Genomic DNA, 25,068 nt, shown 5'->3' with positions numbered 1-25,068 from the left:
GTGATTTGATGATACACTGTATTCATCATATTCATAATGCTCCTGTTTTGGAATGCATACATCAACTGCTTGGATAGCCCCATTTTGACTTGCATACTGTTGTTGTTCTTCACAATCTTGATACACTTTAATTTTGGCATTAGACATTGCAAGAGCCGTTTCTATTTCCAACTTTTCCATTTCAGCCTTTAACTTTGCTTCTTTCATTTCCAATGCCTGCCTTTCCTTCAAAGTGGCTGCTTTAGCCAACAAAGCTGCTCTATTAGCTTCTTCCTTAAGACGAACTGAGGATACTGAGGATTTTTTGGAAACAGATGTTGCTCCACTTCCTGACTTATTAGAAGTGATCGTCTTGGACGACACCATTGACACACTGTCCATTGGTGAGACTTCATTGTCACAAATTTGAGACATTAATGCACTTCTTGGATTCCTCAATCCATAACTCCACTTTTTCCATGAATTTTTTGCAGCATATTAATTTAGGCTGAAACCAGAAATCCTGATTGGCATCATGCTCTTCATCTATTAAATACAGCAACACTGATGCATTACTTTCAACAAATTCTTCAAACAGCCGTTTGTAGATTTTAAACTGCTTGTTTTCAACGTCATTCAAGTTGCAAACATTCTCCATAAGCAGTTCAATCTCATTTGCTTTTGCAGTCAATTGCCTCAACTTGCCTTTTCTGGCGTTTATCTTGTTGTGAAGCTTCTCTTCCAAGCCCTCTTGCGTTCAGACCTCGTAATAGCATCATCTTCGTCGTCTTTGTTATCCGCCATTTATGAAACTTCAAAGCGTGCAAATTCACTTACGATCAAAGTTGCTCATTAACACTTCTTGCAAGCAGTAAGATGATCGATCTCCCTTCATTCATAACTCCATTAAACACAATACTGCGTGACGTTGTTTGTCCACAACAAATGAGCCCTTCTGACTTCGCATGCATGGTATTCCTCTAACGTATTGTTAAGTGCGCACTTGCAATAAGTCCTCTTAGTTTAAACAACGGAGAAAGCTTTTGACTTACATGTACGGGATATGTGAATATCTTTTAGTTATTCCACAAGTTTTGACACGTATCTTCCTAGCTTGTATTTGTAGCAGAGTGAGCTATAGACCCAGTATAATTGGCTGGCGTTACCCAAACAGGTGAACCTATCAGTGTTCAGACTTTATCATGGTTGGGTAAGTTCAGATACTGTACTTGTAAGCCAAATTTATGCTATATCATATACAATTCTGAAATGTCAAATGCTTGTGTTCTCCCACCGTTCGTCTGAACTTGTGCATGTTTGCAATATCTTTTTGAGTGAACTACAAAAAACGACGTCACTGAACATGCGCATTAAGAACAAATTTAAACCAAATAAATATATTCGACAGTAAATGACTTAACAAGAACAATTATTGTACCAAATTTACATAATAAAAATGTGAAAATATGAAATATGGCTCTTACAATAACAGTTACTGCAAAATGATTTACCTCCAACTCTCTTTGCAGAACATGCACCCAATCCCTGTTCCCTGCATCTCCCTCCTGCATAATCTGTTTTTCTTTTTCTCCTTGTTGCTGGAAATCAGCTCACAGAAAATTTGCGGGCTATATATATATTTTAATAATTACAGTCTTGCTCGCGAGAACTGACGCACGCGGGTTCTCGCGTTATTTCCTTATCACTTCTTATCACTTCTCGCGTGTGTTTTGTTGTGAAACGTAGTTTGCGGACCAGACAGAGCTGTCGGCGATTCTTCCTATTGTGAAGTCATGCAGTGTGAAACCCCCTGTCGCCGATCCATCGTGCAATGTGAACACAGCAGCAACTGAATGCTACCCCAGAGTGTCACGCAGTGTGAAAACAATGGCGATCCGACGAGTTTGAAAATCGTGCAGTGTGAACTCGGCATAAGTAAACTGTCATATTAGCAGAAACCTTAAAAAATACAGCTCCGGGTAACTCGCGACATACACCAAAAGTTTCTCCTACATCATTGCAGTTTCCGGCTTTTCTAAGCAATGGTAAACTTTCATCACCACTACGGAAGGCCCACCTCTCCATTCTTTCGATTGGACAATGGGAAAAAAAGGTGAATGACGTTGAGAGCTTTTTCTGCTCAGAGTTGCTTTTCTTCAACTTCAGACGCTCAGAGCGCTCCTGCAAAAACGCGAGGCGCAGCAGGCGGTGAAAATGCGAGGCACACAGAGCGCATAAACAGCACACAGAAAGCTAACTGCCAACCGAAAACAATTCAAAAAAGGCTCCTCTCACTGCAAAAAATGCATTCTGTCTGATCAGGGCCTAAGTCCTTGATCACTTAGAATCCTCTATGGAGTTGGTTTATTGTTTACATTTTTCCACTTACGAATTTGTTTGGTGCAGCATTCTATATGCATATAGGTATGCTTGGGCTGTTATAAATGTAAAAAAATATATTTATATATTATAGAGTTGTTTGGGGTGGGGATGAATTAAACGCGATCTGCGATGAAGCAGACTCACTCCCTCAGTCAAAATTGAGGGGCCGAGGGTCTGTCCATATAAACTTCCCTCATCCACTTTACGAAGTGGAACGCACTTCAAAATGGCAGCGGGGATTCCCCCGAGGGTAAGTGCTTAGGGAAGTTTGTGAGTGCGTGTCTAAAAGTGGAGTGGAATGCAGCCATACACATACATTTCTTCTTCTTTTGGATTTAATAGTGGTTGAACATGCACATTTGAACATCTTTTTCTTTTAATAGCGGTTGGAAAATCTACTGGCATGAGAATACCGCCACCTACTGCACCGGCATGACAGCTGTCATAAAAAAACTATCGGTTAAAATCGGCTCGTGACATACTTAGTACCAAGTGTTGCACAGAGACATCAGCTGTATATAGCAAATAGAGCAAAAACAGACAATATAATGTAACTCAATATTAAGTTCTTGTTTGTTGAGTTGTTGTGTGAAATCAAAATAACATTTGCAATCCTGCTGGTATTTGTGAAAAACAGCACTCTTGCTAATGTGATATTGCCCATGCCCAACTATGTTATATGAGGAAAAGTGTAAATGATATGAAAAGTCAAACAGACTTTTCCCCTCATATCTTGAATATTGGGGTCATTCCAACAGGCTAAATCATGCAGTGAAGGCGTGCACTTTTATTTGCGCATGTGTACTAGTTTATCACACTAAACTACTGATATACATCCAGCAGAAGCTGTTTATCTACCCAACAGATCAAACCACACTTCTGTACAGATGAAACGGTGGAGGAAACCCATTGCAGGGTTCATTTTGACTCAAAAACCAGTGAATCGCATTTATAATGTTTGCCTGTGTTGTTAGAACTAAATTCATGAGTAAAAGTTAATGAAAGCATACGGTAAATGCGATTGTTTGTTTGGAGAAATTAGCATTTAGTTAACTGTCTGTGAGATTTGGTCTTTGGAAAATTTGATAATAATAATAATAATGAGATCTCTGGCTTTTGATCTGTAGATTTGTAGACTTTAGTATAATCTGAGCAAAATAACTAATTTGAAACTCTAATTGAAGCACATGTGAGGTTACCTTAGTCTTTTCTTCTGGAGAGAGAAATGTAGAGGTCTGCATCTATGTTTTCTGAAATTCAAGTAACATTATGGTGGATTTACACAACAATTGTCACAGTTCACTACGTGCATAACAGTAACAAAGGTTGAAAAAAAAAACGCTCTCAAAAGAAGATCATTTGAGAAATTTCTCAAAGGCCCATTTTTTAACAGAACATAGGTATATAATGTAAGTGTTAAAATACATGTGCACAGTTCAGTTGAATGATAAAGTTTGTACTTTTTAACTTGATGCAACCTTTTCTTTGCTGAATAAACAACATTAAAGACAGAATCTCTGAAATGAGAGTGCAAGGTTTATCTGTCAATCAGATGCACGTGAGAGGAAAAGGGTCAGCTAAAACCTATCAATAGCCTAAATGTGTATGTGATATTAAAGGACTAGGATTGTTTAATTATTCGTGTATAATTCTTATCAATTATCATCTCAATTTGATGAACTGTCTTTAACTGAAAAATTTGTGTTTACTATTGTCATTTTGCATTATTGACACACTATTTTCCTAATTAATGCTGTTCAGTTGCTTTGTCACAATCTGTATTGTTAAAAGCGCTATATAAATAAAGGTGACTTGACTTGACTTGACTTGACTTATGAAGACTAGCAGCATTAATGACACTGTAATTGTGACTCACCAGAGAAGTTAACACTGAATTTGTATGTGATCTCTTTTGTGTTTTTGATGATTACTTGATAAAGTCCAGAGTCTGTGGTTCTGGTGTTTGTGATGATCAGAGATCCAGTCTGATGATCCAGCTTCAGTCTGTCTCTGAATCTCCCATCAGGACCTTCATATGTGGAAAAGATTCAAGTCTATTTATTGATTTGAGCAACTCAAGTCTCTGGATGTCCAAATGTTCACATTATCTCATCATGTGTCTGTATTTCAGTTAGGGCTGTTATTAATCGAAATTAAATCGCAAAGGCGATAAATCGCGATTTGGCAGAAGCTGCGATTGTCAAGCGTATATTTCAGTGAAGCACGGCTCTGTGATCACCAATAATCCGAAGGCCAGAGGGCACTCTCACACTGAAACTTCAAATATGCCTCGCAGAAGAAACCCAGGAAATCCCGATAGCGGTTGCTGAATAAACAGAAGATTTAACTGCTTTCATTAATTCAACGTGACTAATAAACACACGACTACGACAATATATGGTTTTATATCTGAGTTCGTCTTATAATTTTTATTATAACAAAGTATATAATAATGCAATGCTAATCGACATAGCCTTTATCACTGCTTAGAATACTGTGAAATATGTTCCGTGCCTTATTCTGTGTAAGAAGCCACGTCATCTCACAGAAGGATTTATTTCAAACACTCGACTGACGTTATGAAGTGAGTTTGGAGTAAAAACATGTTATTAAATGTGGTATTTTCATGCGCTTTCAGATGGAGCAGCATTTACTACACAGAACCGTAGTTCACTGACAAGCTACGCAAACAGCTTTTATTATCGCAGAAAGATTTCTTCGATTTCATAATCGTGCGATTAAATCGTCTGCGATTATGAACGCGATTTTGCGTAGCTTGTCAGTGATCTACGGCTCTGTGTAGTAAATGCTGCTCCATCTGAAAGCATGTGCTGGAGATTTACTACTAATCACAGAACCAGCTTTACTGACAAGATGCGCATGACAATCACATTCGATTAATCGTGCAGCCCTAATTTCAGTATCAGGCTGTAGAGTGACTGAATCTCCCTCCATCACTGACACTGACTTCACTGCATCGAATCAGCAAACACACCTGAACAACAAACACAAACAGTCAGTAGGGCCGGATTTTACCTCTTATCGTGACATAGGCAAAACTATTTTTTGGCCCACCTTCCTCATTAATAGGCCTATATAATATTACCACCCCAGCAAACAAAAATATTTTGTAATCAGTGGAAACCGTTACAGTGTTTTCCATCGCAATAAGTGCTTGCATTCAGTCAATAAAAATCGAATGGCTTAATTTGTTTGAGAATGGAGAAAGACCATTCCATTTTATATGTTCCAGTGTCGTGGCCACATAACCACTTTGGAAGTACATTAATTCTCTAATAATTTTAACGGCCTGGTGTCACAACCACACCTCGAGATATTGTTCAGATGATTTATTTCAAGATAAACCTTCCGTTGCAAATTCCAAAACGTCATTTTAAAGCTAATAACAGAGGCTTGGGCCACTGATATGCAGTCTAATGCAGTTATTAGAGAGAGAGAGATTAAGCGCGTGTGAATACCTGCGTCTCTCAGCAGTGTTCAGCAGCAGCGTCTACTAATAGTGAATCTTTAAGTTGATCTGCTTCAAGAACCTCCCTACTGAGAAATGTCATGTAGCTTTTCAGCTGCGAAACTATTTTACTGATAAATTAAAACAGCGTTGATGACAAGTTTCTGTGCGCGTCTCCACGTATGTGCGCGTCTGTACTGTGTGTGCATCTGTGAAAGACGCCACAAACACAAACAGAACCAAAATCTGTCAAACATCTTCAACGGTTTCAGTCCACACAAACATAAAAAGACAAACTCGTCAGAACTGGTTCAGTAATGAAATGACAGATGCGCTGATGTGAGGCCGATCTGTAGTAAAGTGAAGTTAAACTCTTCTGACAGTTGAAATAGCTGAATATTTTTCCAGTGTTGATGTGTGACTGTCCAGCTTCTTTTTTTTTTGCTCATTTCACAACATGATAACTTGACCGCTTTGAGCTCCAGTAAGCTGCAGCTTCTTGCAGATCATTTTCAACAGAAATAAACTGACCCCATAACATGATCAGTGTCTAGAGAAGTTAAAAGTGTCTTAAAGCAGCGTTTGATCCTGAGATCCTGAGAGTGTTTGGCTCTGCTCTCTCCTGTAACTGTCTTCAGCTCGTTTGTCGTTCATTTCTTATCAAATGTCTCAATTGTTTCTCTTCTCAGACTGATTTCAGAGCTTCTCAAATGGCTTTATGAATCATGAACAGATCACCTGCTAGAACTGTGTGGAGAAAAGTGTTCTCTCATATTTTCAGATGATGTTTTGTATGGAGAGGAAGTCAGAATGTTTGGTTCACATAAACAGGAGAGAAAATTAAGCCTTCAAACTACTGACAGATACACTGACCGCATTCATCTAATAATAAACATGCTGATGTCAGATGAACAGATCAAACCACATTAGATATAAATATATCAGAACACATGAGATCTCTGGTTTTTGATTGCAGACTTTGGTATTTTGGCAAATCTGAGCAAAATAACTCTTTGAAGCACGTGTGAGTTTATCTTGGTCTTTACTCCTGAAGAAGTGTAGTGTTATGTCCCAACAAGTTGTTGTTGTTGTTTTAGTCTTACTAATTTATTATTTTCTGGTTTACAAAATGTGTGGGTGTGGTCATGTGCCCTGAGTCTGTGTTGTGCTTGGTCTCTCTCTCTCTCTTTCACTCACTCTATTCCCTCTCAGGCCGAATCACCACTACCTGTAGCTCATTATGAGAGCGTACCTGAGACAGGCCCTGCGTTCCATTCAGAAGGGTTCATCCCTATGCCCTAATCCCTTCAAAGGGTTTACCCTCCGGAGTGAAAGCTTCAGCAGTTCATCAGCAGCAATCATCAGTAGTTATGACAAAACCACTTGAAACGTTAATTTTCTGCATTTTGCTTTAGATTTCAATTGTTTCTGAAAAAGATGAATATATATATATAAAGCCATAAATTAATAAATCTCATAAATATTTACATATGCAAAAACAAAAAAGTTTGTAAGAAATTACATCAGTTATAGCCCTATAGCTATATATAGCTCAGTCAATAAGCACTAATATCAGCTCTAATATCAGCGCTGCTGTACCTGAACATGTGTGACAGAGTTGACTGATGTCCAGATGTTGAGTCTGGTTGCTGATGGGATTGTTGAGCACACAGCTGTAGCTGTTTTTATCCTGATATTCCACCTCCAGAGGTAGAGAGAGACTGATGCTGAGATCAGACACACTGATGCTGGACAATAAACTGTTTCCTTTGTACCAGGAGAGAGTCACATGACCCACATTCAACACTGAACACACCAGTGAACAATATGATGATGAAGATGATGATGAAGAGCAGTTTGAAGAGTTACTGCTGATGACAGGAACCGGCAGACGAGCTGAAAACATGAGCGAATAGAGATAAATGGGGATGAATGAAGATTTTCAAATAGACGAGGAAGAAACACAGAGAGCAACCAAGACTGATCAAAAAGGCATTTTAAGAACAAATTTGATAAAGTTAAATCATTGCATTGCGTATAATGCATATAGGGAAAACTCCGGTTTTACTGAAGCCTAAATTGTTCACGTTTGTGTAGCTGCAAAGGCATCAGAACTCGACAGAGTCTCAACATTTCCTGACCCGACCTGATATTTTGATTTTGTTTTATTAGTTTGACAGGGAAAGCTGTGCGCAAGCAGAAACACACACACACGCACATATATACATATATTAATTTATTTAAATAAATAAATAAATAAAAAAACACTCCCCAGAAAAAAGGGCACTTTCTCTCGAGGAAGAAAAAGGGCAGGTGCTCAAGCCCCCTTTGATGTCTATGTGTGCACATGCCTGATCCTTTCTGACTAATATAACCAGTAATTTATTACATGGTACCAGAACTGAAGCAAACGAAGCCATAAAAACACATTTCAAACTCACCAACCAGACGCCACAAACTCAACCAGAACAAAACTAATTTGAGAAACATTTCCTTCATCAATTCACTGTAAAGCCCACAATAGTGATGCTTAAAATGTCTGAAAACACTCTGAAACATGACTGAACTTTAATATTTATCTGGCTGTGACCTCAGTCACAGTTTCCGCTCCCACGTCCATCTCCTTTATCATGAAAATCAACAAGCTTTTGCTGATCTCACATTTTCAAATGAATTCCCTGCATGAAAACTAACATCAGGAGTGTTATTTACTAACTACTTGTTTTCTAAAAAAAAAAAAAAAACACTAGCTTCTCTAATGTTTTTGTATTTTTATTTGTTTACTTTTTATTTATACAATTAACAAAAGCAAAAAAGGCCTCTAACACTAGCTTGCTCTATTCTTTTTCTATTCTATACATTTTCTTTCTATTTATTATATAATTAAAAAAACCTTGCTACGTGTAGGCGTTAAGCTAACTGAGAATTATAGCACTTGCGTATCATTGCTCTTTTGTTGATTTTGATTGCTTTGTCCTCATTTGTAAGTCGCTTTGGATAAAAGCATCTGCTAAATGACTAAAAGTAAAGATGGCGACAATCACCCATTCAAAATCAAATCTATTTGCCGCCTTTGCCTTTGCTTTCAAGCAATATTGGACTTCTTTTTTTTTTTTTAGATGGAGATAATAACCATTTGAAACCAACATAGTTTTATGATTATGACCTGGATTTAAAAACAAACAAGCAAACAAACAAAAAACCTTGAATTAACATGACATGAATTAACATACAACACAACACAAATCATGTCAAACATGAACAAATGACTACAAAGACAACACATAAGCAAATAAGACACCAGGAAGAGAACATGAGACACATGAGAAAACAACTAAACAAAACCTACTAATAAAAGACAAACCCTTTACAGCAACATGCATCCATGATGTTTAAGGTTCATTGCGTGAATATCATCAAATCTGGCAGTAAACTACAGTACAAGCACAATATATAATTTGATGTAAAAAAGTATAAAGAGCTATACAAGTCGCCGTCTTTTTGTGTGTATTGATGGATTGGATTCAAAATGATGAATTAAAATAATGGAAAAGGCAATGAAGTACTTTGAAAGTTGAAGAGAAACTGAACAGCGTCAACACTGGTGCTGGACGGAATGAAACAGAGCCCAGACACCATCTACTTTCACTCTTAAAACACTGATTCAGCGCAAGTTATTTATCGATTTATTGTTTTAAAGTAACTGGACTCAGCCAGAGTAGGTTCTAATCTAATCGCGTCCTGATTGGTCCCGCGTAAATGTGCCGCGGTCCCTTTAAGCGCGACTCCATTTTTCGGCGATTTTTATCAAAGTTCCTGAACAATTTGAACGCTCCGAATCTACTCCCGAGTTCATCAACGAGCTGAATCTGGATTAACGGAAGAATTTAAGCAGTTATTCGGCTGACATCAAACACCGAAACTACCTACCATTAGGCTATCATTGTTATTAGCATCATCTTTTCCTCAGCAGCAGAGTTTGGATCAAACCGGATCAGCATCTACAGACATGTCGAGTGAGTCCAGAACAACGAAACTCTATGAAAGCATAATTCTGCATAACTACACACACACAACTGTAATACACGAGTCTTCAGTTTTCTGGTAACTACCGCTGTTTACTCTCGACTCAAGTTCATCTGCGGATCTGTAGCTAATTGATGTTTTCATTGTTTGGCACTTCTGCATTTGACTGGACTCGCGTTAATGATTTCTTCAGTACCAGGTTTTGTGTGTGTGTGTGACTTAATTCGCGTCCACAGCAGATCAGAGGAGCTAAACGGAACTGTTTTCCGATCAGGCGGATGTTTAACCAGGTCAAAGTTCCCAGTTTTATGGAGCTGAAAGTCCGCATGAACAGCAGATCTGATTATTATCGCTTCCTCTCGAGCGAAACTCCCGCTATCAGCGCTTTATTGCGTTGTGTTGACCGTGTCGCATCACTGTTGCCAACTCTCGCGAGACAAATCATCAACAACAAGCCCACTATTATTTGATTATTTATTACCATCAATTTGATTTATTATCACATATTACCAAAAAATGAGCCTGCAACATATTAAACTGAAACCACTCTTTTATTTGAATCTATTTTCTTTAAAATTTAGCCCTCTAACACTTACTCTTTTTGCTATTTCTATACTTACTGCTTGTTTTTGTTTATTTATTTTTTGCTTCTTTGTCATTTTAATTTATATATATATATGTATATATATATATATATGTGTGATAAATAAAATATAAAAAAAAATATATATATATTTATGCACAATTAATTTTATATATATTATTAAATTTTTATATATTTTATATTAGCTTTTTTATGTTTGCTCTTAAACTGAACAAAACGCATTTCAGTTAATTTTATATATGTATGTATGTATTTATTTATGTTAGGTATTTTTATTTCTAATTTTAATTTTTAATGCACAATTCTTTTTAAAATTTTGCATCTTTTTTTAATTTTACAAGTAGATCATTTATGAAATCCATTTTATTTATTTATATGTATATTTTTCATTTTTAATGCACAATTCATCTTAATTTTTCCCCCCCAAAAAATAGCTTTTAATCTGAACAAAACGCTCAAGTCGTTTTAGAAACCTCTACATACTGCAGAAACAGTATGCTAGCCTGCCACTGGAACACACTCTCTCTCTCTCTCTCTCTCTCTCTCTCTCTCTCTCTCGCTCTCTCTCTCAGTGATGTCATTCTTGCTGCATGGTTACTGCAGCAACAGATCAAAATGAGGCTGAGCATGTTGTGGGGGAATCCTAAGCCCCTCCCCTCTGCTGATGTATGAAGGGAGTGGCTCCGCCTCCACCTCTGCGCTAAGAGATCCCCAAGCCCCGCCCCCTGTGCATGTCTTCCTGCTCTGATAAGAGAGTCTCCTAGCACCCGTCCCCTCTCTCTCTCTCCATCTGTCCCGTGTGCAGACGGACGGTCGGCAGCATGTCGGACCCCAGCGCAGCTCCGGCGCAGAGCAAAAGCAAAACTAAACCCTGCAAGAGAGGCAGTTTACACAGCAGGACCAGCCCAGGTGAGTCCCGCCGCAGAGGGGAGACAGACAGGCTGAGAGAGAGACGGGGTGGGGTGTGATGGGGACCATATCTTCAGAGCAGTTCAGGCCAGTTTGGAGTTTGTTTTCTTTTTGAGTGCTTTTTTACTCCGCAAAACGGATGCAATATTAAAATGAATATTTATTAAATATAATTTTTTTAACTGTGTTTTTTACATTTGAATTAAATCATTTAAAATGTATTTACTAATCTCCGTTGCACTGGTCAAACACGTGTGAGGTGAGTTAGTGAAGGTCAGTGTTTCTGTCTGAGCTCAGAACAGAAACGGACAACTTTCATCATTTTCCAGTCAGTTTTGTTCGCTTCGTCCCGAGCGCATCAATATATTAATGAAAAGTGCGGAGTGCAGGAATGTGGGGTTGTGGGTAAGTGTTGGTCCAGGCGTGTGACGTGAGAGCTCATGAATTACACAGGAGCCTGTACCTGCAACCTTCTGGTTTATCTGAAAGAGACGAGAATGCAACGATTTCAAGACAATTCCGTTAATAGCACAACAATATATGAGTCTAGAATAAGTCTCGGTGTTGACTCATTGCACCAACAAACAAACAAACAAACAAACAAAAATGTAAATCATTCAACTAATGAAAACAAATAAGAGAAAACATTTCACAATCAAAAACTTTTGTAAGCATTTAGATCACAAAACTTTAAAGTTAAATATAAATGCATAAACTACTACTACTACTAAAAATAATAAATAAATACTAAAATCATAATAAATTACAGTGTTAATATAAATAATAAAACAACGCAATATAAAAACAACATAAATAAAATAAATAAAACAATATGTAAAAAAAATAAACGTGTAAACCAATAAACACAAAATGTGTGAGAAATGCATATTTTAAGCTTAAAGATTTGACAGTCCAAAACAGATGAAAATTTATTTTTTCTTTAACATTTAAATATAACTTCATAAATACTACTACTACTATTAAAAATAATAAATGCATACTAAAATAATAAAATAAACAACAAAATATAACAACATATAATGCATATCGTTTTAATTGTTGTAGTCTAATGATTATTAGTAGAATTAAAACAAGCACACATATATATTATATATAAATTATATATTTTTTTATTCTTTAAAATATTTTTTAATTGTTATATAATCTTAATGGACCTGTACTGGACTTTACATACAATATTTATTATTATTACACAACAAACCGTTTTGTATTTCTGTTGTAGAGCTCCATCTGCTGGATGAGTGTGTGTGTGTGTGTGTGTGAGAGTGTGTGTGTGTGTGTGTGTGTGAGAGAGTGTGTGTGTGTGAGCTATAGTCTTATCAGGCTGAAGGCTTTGAGAGTTTAAAGTACAGTTAATCACAGAGATCAGTTAATATCACACACACTCACCCGTCACATTATGACACCTACAAATTATTAGTCTCCTGCTGTTCTGCGCCTTTAAGACTGAAACACACACACACACACACACACACACACACACAGAATGAACACAGATCTCTCGTTAGCAACACAATGTGTGCGTTCAGCTTCTAAATGTGTTCTCTGTGTGTGTGTGTGTGTGTGTGTGTGTTTCTAAAGCTCAGTCTAGACACTGGGTTACAGACAATTTATTTCACTCAGCTTATTCTGCTCAATAACCGCCTGCATACACAGTAAAAGACTGAAATAGAACAGCCAATCACAGTCGTTCAGGGCTTATCTGAAACAGAATAATATGTCAGTTTGTGATTGGTTGTATGGAAACTAAAATAAAAATAAACAATAAAAAAAAAAATGGCTTAAAAATTTAAAAGAGCCATAAATTGTAATTTGCAGATGATATTTCTGAATTAAATCCTTTAAGGCATGTCCATTCACTCGGTGGCCATCTTATATTTGGTTGAAAACACCAAAATATGAAGAAAATTTCCAAAAAAGTGACTTTTTTAATGCATTAAAAAGACTTTAGAAAACTCTAGTGAAAATAATTTCTAGATGTGCAACAAAACACCACGTTACAAAAATATATATCAATAGAAAATTTTTAAAAGAAAAAATGATGTATACTAATAAACACTACTACTAATAGAGATAATATTAAAGAAAAATAACAAACTTCAGCGAATCATTTTCTAGATGCTCATAAAAAAAGTCACATTATTTAAATTCAAATGAGAAAAATCTGTCAACAAATTCTTCTAAAACTCCGATCACACAAATAAAACTATTTTTAGGGTAGATTGGCTAATGTGCATTTGAGTAAAGAGACGTGTGATTGGCTCGTTTGACTGAGAGGCGGGGCTAATAAATGCTACAATAATAAAACGCATAGAAAAAAGTAGTTCTAAAATAATACAATATTAATATAGATAATAAAACGACTCAATATAATAACAATTTTAATAAAATAATAAATAAAATATATAATATAATATTGAAATATGATAATGTCGTATTTAAAAATAAAAAAATATATATAAATATACATATACACGCAAATAAAACTATTTTTCAGGCTGGTGTGCGTTCTGGAGTAAACAGACACGCGATTGGCTTGTTCCACTGAGAGTCGCTTCATTTCTCTCCTTTCCTTCTTGAATAAAATGTAAAGTAATGAGGTCACGTGACTACAGTGTAGCGCACTGCTTGTGCACAAGTACACACTACAGAGTATGTGCTGCTGTGCTGCACAGTACGCTAGTGCTGCATTGGGACACACACACACAGACAGAGGTGTGTTCATGCTGGTTTTCCCAGGATTCCACTGTAAACACAGTGGGGTTTAAACACACAGTGGTGCATCCCGCCACCAAACCCCCCCCCACCTCCATCTGCAACATGGTATGAGCCAAACACGAGTGAACCCGAGTGTCCCGACACACACTGAGAGAGAATCGCTGCAGGGAGAGACAGACACACACACACACAGCTGGACAGGAAGTGCTTGTTATCCTGAGCATCCCAGCAGAGATCAGACTACATGCAGGTACTGCACACATTACACACAGTTACCACACTCATTACGCACACGCATCCTGTCAGCTCTGCATGCGGCTCTCTGTATCCATGTGTGTGTGTGAGATGGCTTTATTTGCACTGGGCTGAGGTGTTTTAAATGGAATGTTGTGGAACGCATGTCACATGATCACCTTAAAGTCACATGATGAGTCAAACTCCTCAGTGTTTTGACAGGAAAATTGTTGTTTCAATGCCAATTTTATAACTGTCACTCTCTCTATATTCATTCATACATACATACATACATACTGTATATACATACCCATCTTTTTACCCATTTTACTAATAGGCGCCTTACATAACACTCAAGGACACATTACATTGAAACAATCAACCTTAAACAACAATCAAGCGTAGCGTTAGTTCTGGCAGGTCACGTGACTCTCAGCTGATCACCATCTACCTATGGGAATACGACACCTATCTAAGCATTCATATATAAGGTCCCTCAGTATTATCAGCAGTTTTCGCATTGCTCAGTAGCTAATTACCCTCCTCCATCCCCAGCTCCTCCTCTGTCAGTCGGGATTCAGCCTTCTGATTCTCCTTTGAATCAGACTAATTCTAAAATGTGTACATAACATTATTGAACTTTAACGACATCTGCAACACATTTATGTTGGTTCTGTTCTGTTTACCCTAGGGGGGGGTTATCGCTGCTCTCCCTGCTCTCATCCATGCTAGGCTGCATGGATGCGCAGGGAGTTCTTGCCCAAAACAGAACCATACTGCCAATCCAAACTGTATGCTAATTGTCAATCATATTTGACGATAGTGGTCCTGACAGAAATAATAATTACAGCCTAAACAGACCTAATACGATCATACAAGCAATCACATAAAATCCTGCCTAAAAAGATGGGTCTTAAGGCAACATTTTAAAAAAAAAGTGTCGGACTGTAGATATGAAGAAGGTCAGATAAGTATGAAGGAGCAAGATTAGTAAGTGCCTTGTAAGTAAGGAGAAGGATTTTAAATTCAATACGGTATTTAACCGGGAGCCAATGCAAGTGTTGTAACATGGGAGTAATGTCTTCAGTATTAGGAGTTCTGCAAATAATTCAAGCAGCTGAATTCTGTACGAACTGAAGTTTATGGAGAAGCTTTGAAGGCAGACCACAAAAAAAAGAGCATTACAGTAATACGGGAAGTGACTGAAGCATGAACAAGGATCACTGTGCTCATTACCCGAAAGAGCTGGGCGAAGACGATTAATATTATGTATGTGGAAATATGTGGAGCAAATAACACTATTTATATGTGCTTCGAATGATGAAGTACTGTGAAAGATGACACCCAAACTTTTAACCGGTTTAGACACAGACACTGGAAAATTGTAAATATTCACTGAGGAACATTTAGACTTGGCCAGATTGGTTTTTGAGCCAACAAGAAAAATGTCAGTCTTACTACTATTTAGTTTAAGAAGATTTGATGTAAACCACTCTTTAATCTCAGCTATACAATCTGAGAGGATAGACGGAGGAAAAGTAGAGGTGGGTTTGGAGGATAGGTACAGTTGGGTGTCATCAGCATAACAGTGGAACTGAATGCCAAATTTCTTTAAAAATATTACCAAGAGGTAGAAGATAAATAAGAGAGGACCCACAACTGAGCCCTGCAGAACCCCAGTAGTAACATGAAGGCTTTGATGTAAACTCCTTCAACTGTACACATTGAGTACGACCCCTTAGATAAGATCGAAACCAAGTCAGGGCAGTGTCCATGATTCCAATAGACTCCAATCTGTCCAACAAAATACTGTGCGAGATAGTATCAAATGCTGCACTCAAATCAAGCAGAACAAGTATAGATAGAAGTCCTGAATTAGCAGCTGCCAATAAATCATTGGAAATCTTAACTAATGCAGTCTCAACACTATGATGTGAACGGAAGCCAGATTGAAATTGCTCATACAAACTATTATCATAAAGATGATCCTGGACCTGGGCTGGATTTTAAATATCAAAATTAAGTTTAATTGAAGACTTAAATTTTCATATACTTCTTTATATAATACACGGAGAGAAACAAAAATTGATAGGAAATGTAAAAGAAAAAAGTACTTGGACTAATAAACACTAATAATAAATAGTGCTAATAATAAAGACAGTTTAATAAATAAACAGTTTTGAAACATCATATATTTCTTGTGCAGAGCACAAACGACTAGATAGAAGTCCTGAATTAGCAGCTGCCAATAAATCATTGGAAATCTTAACTAATGCAGTCTCAACACTATGATGTGAACGGAAGCCAGATTGAAATTGCTCATACAAACTATTATCATAAAGATGATCCTGGACCTGGGCTGCAGCAATCCTTTCCAGTATTTTAGAAAAGAAACAGTAAATTTTAAATATCAAAATTAAGTTTAATTGAAGACTTCAATTTTCATATACTTCTTTATATAATACACAGAGAGAAACAAAAATTGATAGGAAATGTAAAAGAAAAAAGTACTTGGACTAATAAACACTAATAATAAATAGTGCTAATAATAAAGACAGTTTAATAAATAAACAGTTTTGAAACATCATATATTTCTTGTGCAGAGCACAAACGATATTTGAAGAACGTTATATGGACATTGTTTTGGCTTTCTTTGTACAGACAAAACCCCCAGATGTTTTTCAAAATATCTTGTATTATTTAAGTGGTTTTTCATCAATATATTACTGTTTTCTGATTCATCTTAGATTTGTTTCTAATGCACAACTGAGTGCACTGCAGTGTGAGTGTGAAGCGTCTGTTACTGACACTGATGAATGAGTGTCATCTGTACATGAGCTCTGTGCTTTAATAATGAGAATCAGACACTCCGGCTCATACTGTATGGGATGGTTTCCACACTGAATGCTGCACTGCTGTCATGAATGACTCTGACAAAAACCAGCCAGTTAGTCGGTCAATTTATTCTGCTAAATGTTTCTAAGTAGATACTAAAGCTTTGCTAGGGTGTTGTTCCTGGTTGCTGTGCGGTTGCTAGGGTGTTCTAGATGATTGCTAGAGCGTTACTAGGTTACTAGGGCACCGTAGATGGTCGCTGTGTGGTTGCTATGCGTTTTTTTCTTCTTGTCTGGTGTGAGTTGTCTCAGTGATCCTCTTGTCTGTAGTCTGACTCGGGTCCCTCCTTCTGTGTGTGGAGTTTTTTTTTTGTATTGTCCAGCAGGTGAAAATTGTGAGTGAACACAACTATGAGCACCAGTACCAGTGACTGATATTAACAGCACTATTATTAGCATCTTTAATAACTGTGTGTGTGTGTGTGTGTGTGTAGATCTGTGTGGCTCTGCTGACGTAAGGCCTTTGATGTCCCAGCGCTCTCTGCCCGGCACACCAGTCACCCACAAACACCTGCCTATCGACCTGCGCACATCCATGGACGGCAAATACAAGGAGATCGCTGAGGTGTGTGTTTGTAATGTGTGTGTGTGTGATTGTAATGTGCGAGGTTGTAACGTGTGTAACGTGTATGATTGACACGTGTGTGTGTGTGTAACATGTATGATTGTAAGGCGTGTGTAATATGTGTGTGTTTGTAACGTGTGTGTGTGTGTGATTGTAATGCGTGTGTGTTTGTAATGTGTGTGTGTGATTGTAATGTGCGAGGTTGTAACGTGTGTAACGTGTATGATTGACACGTGTGTGTGTGTAACATGTATGATTGTAAGGCGTGTGTAATATGTGTGTGTGATTGTAATGCGTGTGTGTTTGTAATGTGTGAGTAACATGTATGATTGTAATGCGTGTGTAACGTGTTTGTAACACGTGTATGTAACGTGTGTGTGATTGCAATGCATGTGTGTTTGTAACACGTGTGTATGTAAACTGTGATTGCAACACACATGTATAATTGTAACGTGTGTGTTTGTAACGTGTATGTAATGTGTGATTGTAACACACATGTATGACAGTAACGCATGTGTGTGTTTGTAATGCACACATGTTTGTAGTGTGTGTGTGTTTGTAACATGCATATGTGTTTATAACGTGTGTTTGTAACATGTGTTATTGTAACGCGTGTATGATTGTAACAAGCATTTGTAACGTCTGTTCGTAACACGTGTGTGCGTTTGCTCTTCAGCATGAAGTGTGCTTGTAACATGTATGTGTGTGTAAAACGCATGTGCAGGAGCTGCTGGCGAGGAGTCTGACGGACAGCGACATGCGTTGCGCTCCGTACGAGTTTCCTGAAGAGAGTCCTATTGAACAGCTGGAGGAGAAACGCCACCGTCTGGAGCGACAGATCAGTCAAGACGTCAAGTACAACACACACACATCCTAACTGTAATGTAGTTGTGTAATGCAACAAATGTTTTTGCGCACACTGAAAGCCAATCAGAATATATTTCATGTTTAAGGTTAATTTACGTGAATTGAGATTTTGGAATAAAATATTTAACACAAGTACATAATAAAAAAATATAAAAACATTGTAAAGTAAAATAAAAAAATAAAAAATAAAAGGGGAATATTATTAATCTTAAAGATATGTATTAATAATTTTGGTAACATTATTTATTATTAATAATAAGATACTTTCAATTGATTTATTAAGCTGTAATTATAAGCATATAATGTGTTAAATAAACTTAAAAATAAAGCAACTTTCCCTTCCAACTGTGATCCTAAAGATCTTTAACTGAGTCGTTAGACTGATTTTTGTAAGCATATTTCAGAATATTTTAAGTCTTCTATTCAGGCAAAATTATGTTTTGAGAAGTTTCTGAAAGTCAAAAAATCTTTTGTTTGTGATACTTTGGCCTGGAGTGTATTATAATGTCTTTGCACCTGCTCAGGCATTTTGTTTGTGATCTGTGTGAATTCTTTGCTTTGAACACACTGACCCAAAACACCCAACAAATACCGCAGACGTTCATAATCGCACACAGACACAACAGGCCACAGTTTGGCCGCGTTTCAGGCGTTTGTGTGGGTGTGTTTGGGTTTGTGTCTCTTACAGATGCTTAAACATACACTCTTTCTGCTCGGGTGGAGAGTTTCAGATTCCCTCTGCTGCATTTTAAATGAAAGTTCTTTAGAAAAATCAATCCGAGTGATTTATACTCTCTCCTCTTGTGTGTGTGTGTGTGTGTGTCCTTCACATCCTTCAAGGCTTGAGCCCGAGATTCTGCTGCGAGCGAAACAAGACTTCATGAAAATAGACAGCGCTGCAGACCTGGAGTGAGTCACTGCCGTCCGTCCGTCTCTGTCTGTCCGATCCTCCGTGTATTTCATCTCATGTGTCCGTCTGCAGGTATCTGAAGGACTGTCATGTGGACGAGGTGGACCTGCATCATATGGAGACACTTGTGGAGAAAAACTTCCAGCGCGTGTCCATCTCAGGAGAGGAGAAGTGTGGGGTGAGAACCAGAGAAACCAGCTTCAGTTAGTTTGCGTGAAAAAATGACAATAAAACAGAGAAATACATTTTACAGCACTCATTACTGTATATGTACTAATACATTTAAGTGCAAATTAACCTCAAGTAGTATTTTTGTAGCACTTTTCACAATGTTAATAATACTAAAAGCAATCTACTGAATACAAACACATAATATTTTAACTTTTAACAAAATTCTTGCTAGGTGTGAATCTTCCATTTGAATTATGAATTTAAGGAAGTAGAATTAAAAGAAAATGACGAAATTTCAGTATCACTTAAGAAATCCTTGACTGAAGTGAGAAATCAATAAATCATTTGAAAACAACATGAGAAAAAAAATCAAGCGAGCAATCAGTTATTAACATGTGAATAAATATTTGATAAATCGTGATAAAATCAGTTTAGTCTTAAGTTTTTTTTTGTTAAAAAATATATAATTTTCTTCATTGAAATTGCTGAAGTTGAAACATTAGATGGAAAACTTAAATTGCTATTCAAACTGAAATTTAGTTAATGTAGAAATTACTAATAAAACAAATCTGTATCAGCATGATTTTCATACAGAAAAAGTCTTCCTCTAACTTCTCTAAGTTTTGTTCTTTAAAAATTCTAAATAGTAAGTTTTCTCAGTTTTTTCAAAGTTCTCTAAGCTTTTGTTCTTTAAAAAAATCTTGATATTAAGTTTTCTCTAAGTTTTTGTCTTTAAAAACTTGTTTCTCTGAGATTTTTTCTACATTCTCAATGTTTTGTTCTTTAAGCAGTTCTTAATATTGAGTTTTTCTCGAAGTCCTGTAAGTTTTGTCCTTTAAAAAATCTTAATATTAAGTTTTCTCAGTTTTTTCAAAGTTCTCTAAGCTTGTGTTCTTTAAAAAATCTTGATATTAAGTTCTCTCTAAGTTTTTGTCTTTAAAAAAGTTTTTTTCTACATTCTCAATGTTTTGTTCTTTAAGCAGTTCTTAATATTGAGTTTTTCTCGAAGTCCTGTAAGTTTTGTCCTTTAAAAAATCTTAATATTAAGTTTTCTCAGTTTTTTCAAAGTTCTCTAAGCTTGTGTTCTTTAAAAAATCTTGATATTAAGTTCTCTCTAAGTTTTTGTCTTTAAAAAAGTTTTTTTCTACATTCTCAATGTTTTGTTCTTTAAGCAGTTCTTAATATTGAGTTTTTCTCGAAGTCCTGTAAGTTTTGTCCTTTAAAAAGTTCCTAAAACTACGTTTCATCTAAGTTCTACGTCTTGCTCTTTAAATTTTATAAATATTAATTAGGTTTTCTCCAAGTTTTCCAAGTTTTGTTCTTTAAAAGTTTGTTAATGTTAAGTTTCCTCTCATTTTTGAAAGTTTACTACTTTAAAAAAAATCTTAACGTTAAGTATCTCTAAGTTCTTTAAATATTCTTAGTATTATTTTTTTCTCTAAGCTTGTTCTTTAAAAAAATCTTGATATTAACTTTTCTAAGTTTTTGTCTTTAAACAACTTTTTTTCTACATTCTCAATGTTTTGTTCTTTAAAAGTTTGTTAATGTTAAGTTTCCTCTCATTTTTGAAAGTTTACTACTTAAAAAAAAATCTTAACGTTAAGTATCGCTAAGTTCTTTAAATATTCTTAGTATTATTTTTTTCTCTAAGCTTGTTCTTTAAAAAAATCTTGATATTAACTTTTCTAAGTTTTTGTCTTTAAACAACTTTTTTTCTACATTCTCAATGTTTTGTTCTTTAAAATTAGGGATGCACGATATATCGGCCACCATATCGGTATCGGCCGATAAATACTAATTTTTTCTGTTATCGGTATCGGCCTGATAAGAAAATTTGGCCGATATCTTAAAGCCGATAAATAATGCATTATTTCCTTCAGAGACACTTCAGATGCGCGCTGTTCGTTTGCAGCCTTTTGTGCAATTGTACATTGTAATATTGTGTTTATTTGATGTATATCTGATTTATCTCATATAGAATGCGTTTGGTTAAGTTAAAAGAATCGGTTATCGGTATCGGCCAAAATTTTCATATCGGTGCATCCCTATTTAAAATATAAAAAATTCTTAATATTACGTTTTCTTTAAGTTGTCAAATTTAAGTTAGATATCTTATTGCTGTAAAACAGGACAAATGCACTGATTCTAGATGGATTCTTGTGACGTTTGTGTGTTCAGGTGCCGTTCACGGATCTGGTGGATGCAGCGAAGTGTGTTGTGAAGGCCTTGTTCATCAGAGAGAAGTACATGGCTCTGTCTCTGCAGACCTTCTATAAAACCACTGGACGATCCCTGCAGGAGCTCAGCCAGAGACCGCCGGACATCGACGCATACGAGGACCTTCACGAGAGTCCGGTTGACTCAGGTGTGTGTGAGCGCTTCGACATGTGTGCAGAACCTAACACAAACCAGCACTTATGTGTGTGTGTGTGTGTGCGTGTGTCTCTCAGACATGTCCGTTCACGCGCCGGTGTCAGAAACGCACCCGTACGAGGGGCAGGACATGAAGAACCTGCCGCCGGACGCTGGATACAGCTGCAAGATGGTGGATGGAGTCATTCACGTCTACACCGCACAAAACCCCATGGACAAGTGAGTTTCGGGGACAAACCGACTGCAGACGTCCTCTGAATTAGCTAAATTTAGCTAAACCTCCTTTTGGGGACGTCCTCGAAAGGAAAAATGGGTCATGAAGACACATGAGTCTGTTTCAAACCCTCGTCTACATGAACAGAAATACACTGGAAAAAAACATGGTGCAGAAACGGTTCTCACTCAGAAAATGCTAGTACATCTCACAATTAATTACAAAGAAACAGAAAGGAAAGCATTGAATTCAATGTAAAATTTTGACGTAAAAAGACTGAAATAGGTATTTTTTTCTTGTAAAATGAACTCCAGTGTTCTTAAAAAAAATCTTTATTTTACCATGAAGAAGCAAACAAGTAAATATCCAATAAACAATAACAAAAATATGACTGGGTTTGTTGAATCTAGCAATACATTATTGCTCTGAATAGCTGTTCTAAATAATATAATTGTTAAATACATTTATTTTGTAAATAGATCTATTTATATGTTTTTAAATAAATGTTCTTGTAAGAATAAACTAAATTTCACTGCACACAACACAGTGCATTCTGGGATTGGCAGTCAGGATGCCAAATTTCAATGCAAATTTTAATTTAATAAAGTAGAATCAGTGTTACTATTGTTAACTAAAATTTAACAATTAAAAAACATATTTATGTTAATTGAAAAGAAAAAGAAAGTATAAAAACTCGTAAGCATGTTTGATTCTATGCAGGGTTATTATCGTTAACTATAAATAAAACTATTAAAAAAATTGTTAAATTTTTTTTTTTTTTAAACTAACTGAAATAAAATATTTTTAAAAATATTCTAAAATGTTTCTTTTAGTTTAAGTTCTAAAATTACAACAACAACAACAACAAAAAAACGAAATGGGCATATTTAAAAAAAAAAAAAAAAAACTAAACCAACAAAAACAACAAATTACTCAAACTTAAAGTAAAATTAAAATGAATACAGAAAATATAATTCATAAAATAACGATTGTGTTGATACAAAATGATAAATGATACTAAAATAACACTCGAGTAGAAGCAAATTGAACCGAAATTCAAAGAAATGTAATGCCAATTAATAAATCAAATCAATACATCTAGAAAATCAATTGAAAAAAACAACAAAAATAATCAGTAATACAAAAATTACATTTAAATGTAATTTTCAATTTGAAAATGCTAATCTTCAAACAACAAAAAATGTCTTCATGACAGGAGTGTGTGCATATATGATGCCTAAAGACACTCACTATGTAGACGACTCGCTAGGGTTGAAACGGGGTTTGTCTCTTCATTCACTGCTAAAAGTGTCTTAGTCTTTAGCACTTAAGTGTGGCTTGACAAAGACGTCTGTGTTGAAATGATCCGCAGGAGCACCGAGCTGGACCTGCCGTATCCAGACCTGCAGGAATACATCGCCGACATGAACGTGATGATGGCGCTCATCATTAACGGCCCCGTGTGAGTGACTCGTTTCCCAGCATGCACTGGGCTCGGCGTACGTGTGCTCGTTCGACCGTGTCTGATGTGTGCGTTTCTCTGCAGGAAGTCGTTCTGTTACCGGCGGCTGCAGTATCTGAGCTCCAAGTTTCAGATGCACGTCCTGCTGAACGAGATGAAGGAGCTCGCCGCGCAGAAGAAGGTGCCGCACAGAGACTTCTACAACATACGCAAGGTGACGCATGCCTTCAGTTAGCTGAAGTTATTTACTGTAAACCACAGTGGAGCCGTTTCGGACAGGTGCTCATCCCGTTTAAGGTAGTAATAACCATTCAAATCATTAAATCGACTGAGAAATAGATTAGCAACATATGTATGAAGAGATTAAAGAATCTGCAATCTGATCATCAAAAATATATCATTATGTACATACGTAAATATGCTGAATGAAAGTAGAATATCAGTGTAGAGTATTAGAATATACAAATATTTTTAAAAATAGAATAGAATAAAATTTGCTAGTATAGAAATAATCATCAACATGAAAGTAGATGAATTGAATATTTTTTAATAAATGATATAATCACAAATGTAATAAATGTGTAATGTATATAATACTAATTTATAATAATTGTAATAATAATTTATGCATTTAGCAGACGCTTTTATCCAAAGCGACTTACAGTGCATTCAGGTTATACATTTTGTACCAGTATGTTAAAAAATAATAGTAATAAATATACAGTTTTAGAATTTTTTAAAATATAACATTTGAATATTAATGTAGAGTGTTAGAGTACTGAAATAAATAGACTAATAAAATAACAATTATTAACCATGTAAAAATAATATTACAAATTTAAATACTTTTACTGTATGATAAAAATAAATATAATAATAGTATAATTAACTGTAAAAGAATAAATTATGCAGAAAATATAGAACAATAATATATAAATATCATATAAAACATCATAATTATACATTACATTATTATTAGTGCTGTCAACCGATTAATCGTGATTAATCGCATCCAAAATAAGTTTTTGTTTACATAATATATGTGTGTACTGTGTATATTAATATGTGTATATATAAATACTCACACATGCATGTATATATTTCAGAAAAATGTTATGTTTATATATTAAATATATGTATTTATAATATAAATTGTATGAATATAAATTTAGACATGTAAATATTTTCAAAATATATACTATGTGAGCCTATATATTATATATATATATATATATATACTGTATATATAATAAATATACACAGTACACAG

The 25,068-nt window shown here is 35.9% G+C and overlaps 1 protein-coding gene across 4 annotated transcripts in view; it reads left to right on the top strand.

Annotated features, from left to right (window-relative positions):
- Window positions 1–9,609: 9,609 nt before the first annotated feature.
- The window catches only part of LOC107571172 (AMP deaminase 2-like), a 28,205-nt gene continuing 12,746 nt past the window's right edge, over window positions 9,610–25,068 (top strand). For 2 of the 4 annotated variants that reach the window (XM_016257458.1, XM_016257459.1), the window contains exons 1-10: window positions 9,610–9,846; window positions 11,033–11,369; window positions 17,671–17,801; window positions 18,526–18,656; window positions 19,509–19,577; window positions 19,651–19,756; window positions 21,928–22,114; window positions 22,200–22,341; window positions 23,709–23,798; window positions 23,883–24,012. In XM_016257458.1, coding sequence (XP_016112944.1) covers window positions 11,282–11,369; window positions 17,671–17,801; window positions 18,526–18,656; window positions 19,509–19,577; window positions 19,651–19,756; window positions 21,928–22,114; window positions 22,200–22,341; window positions 23,709–23,798; window positions 23,883–24,012 — 1,074 coding nt within the window. In that variant the 5' untranslated portion in view covers window positions 9,610–9,846; window positions 11,033–11,281. Of the gene's footprint in view, window positions 9,847–11,032; window positions 11,370–14,006; window positions 14,359–17,670; window positions 17,802–18,525; window positions 18,657–19,508; window positions 19,578–19,650; window positions 19,757–21,927; window positions 22,115–22,199; window positions 22,342–23,708; window positions 23,799–23,882; window positions 24,013–25,068 lie in introns of those variants that run through there. The other 2 variants (XM_016257460.1, XM_016257461.1) reach the window with 2 other exon arrangements.

Source organism: Sinocyclocheilus grahami, unplaced genomic scaffold (genome assembly GCF_001515645.1).
Source record: "Sinocyclocheilus grahami isolate Dianchi unplaced genomic scaffold, SAMN03320097.WGS_v1.1 scaffold1556.1, whole genome shotgun sequence".
In the NCBI taxonomy this organism is placed as follows: Eukaryota; Metazoa; Chordata; class Actinopteri; order Cypriniformes; family Cyprinidae; genus Sinocyclocheilus; species Sinocyclocheilus grahami.
Note: the sequence above shows the minus strand (reverse complement) of the source record. Positions and strands in the feature narration are given on the sequence as shown.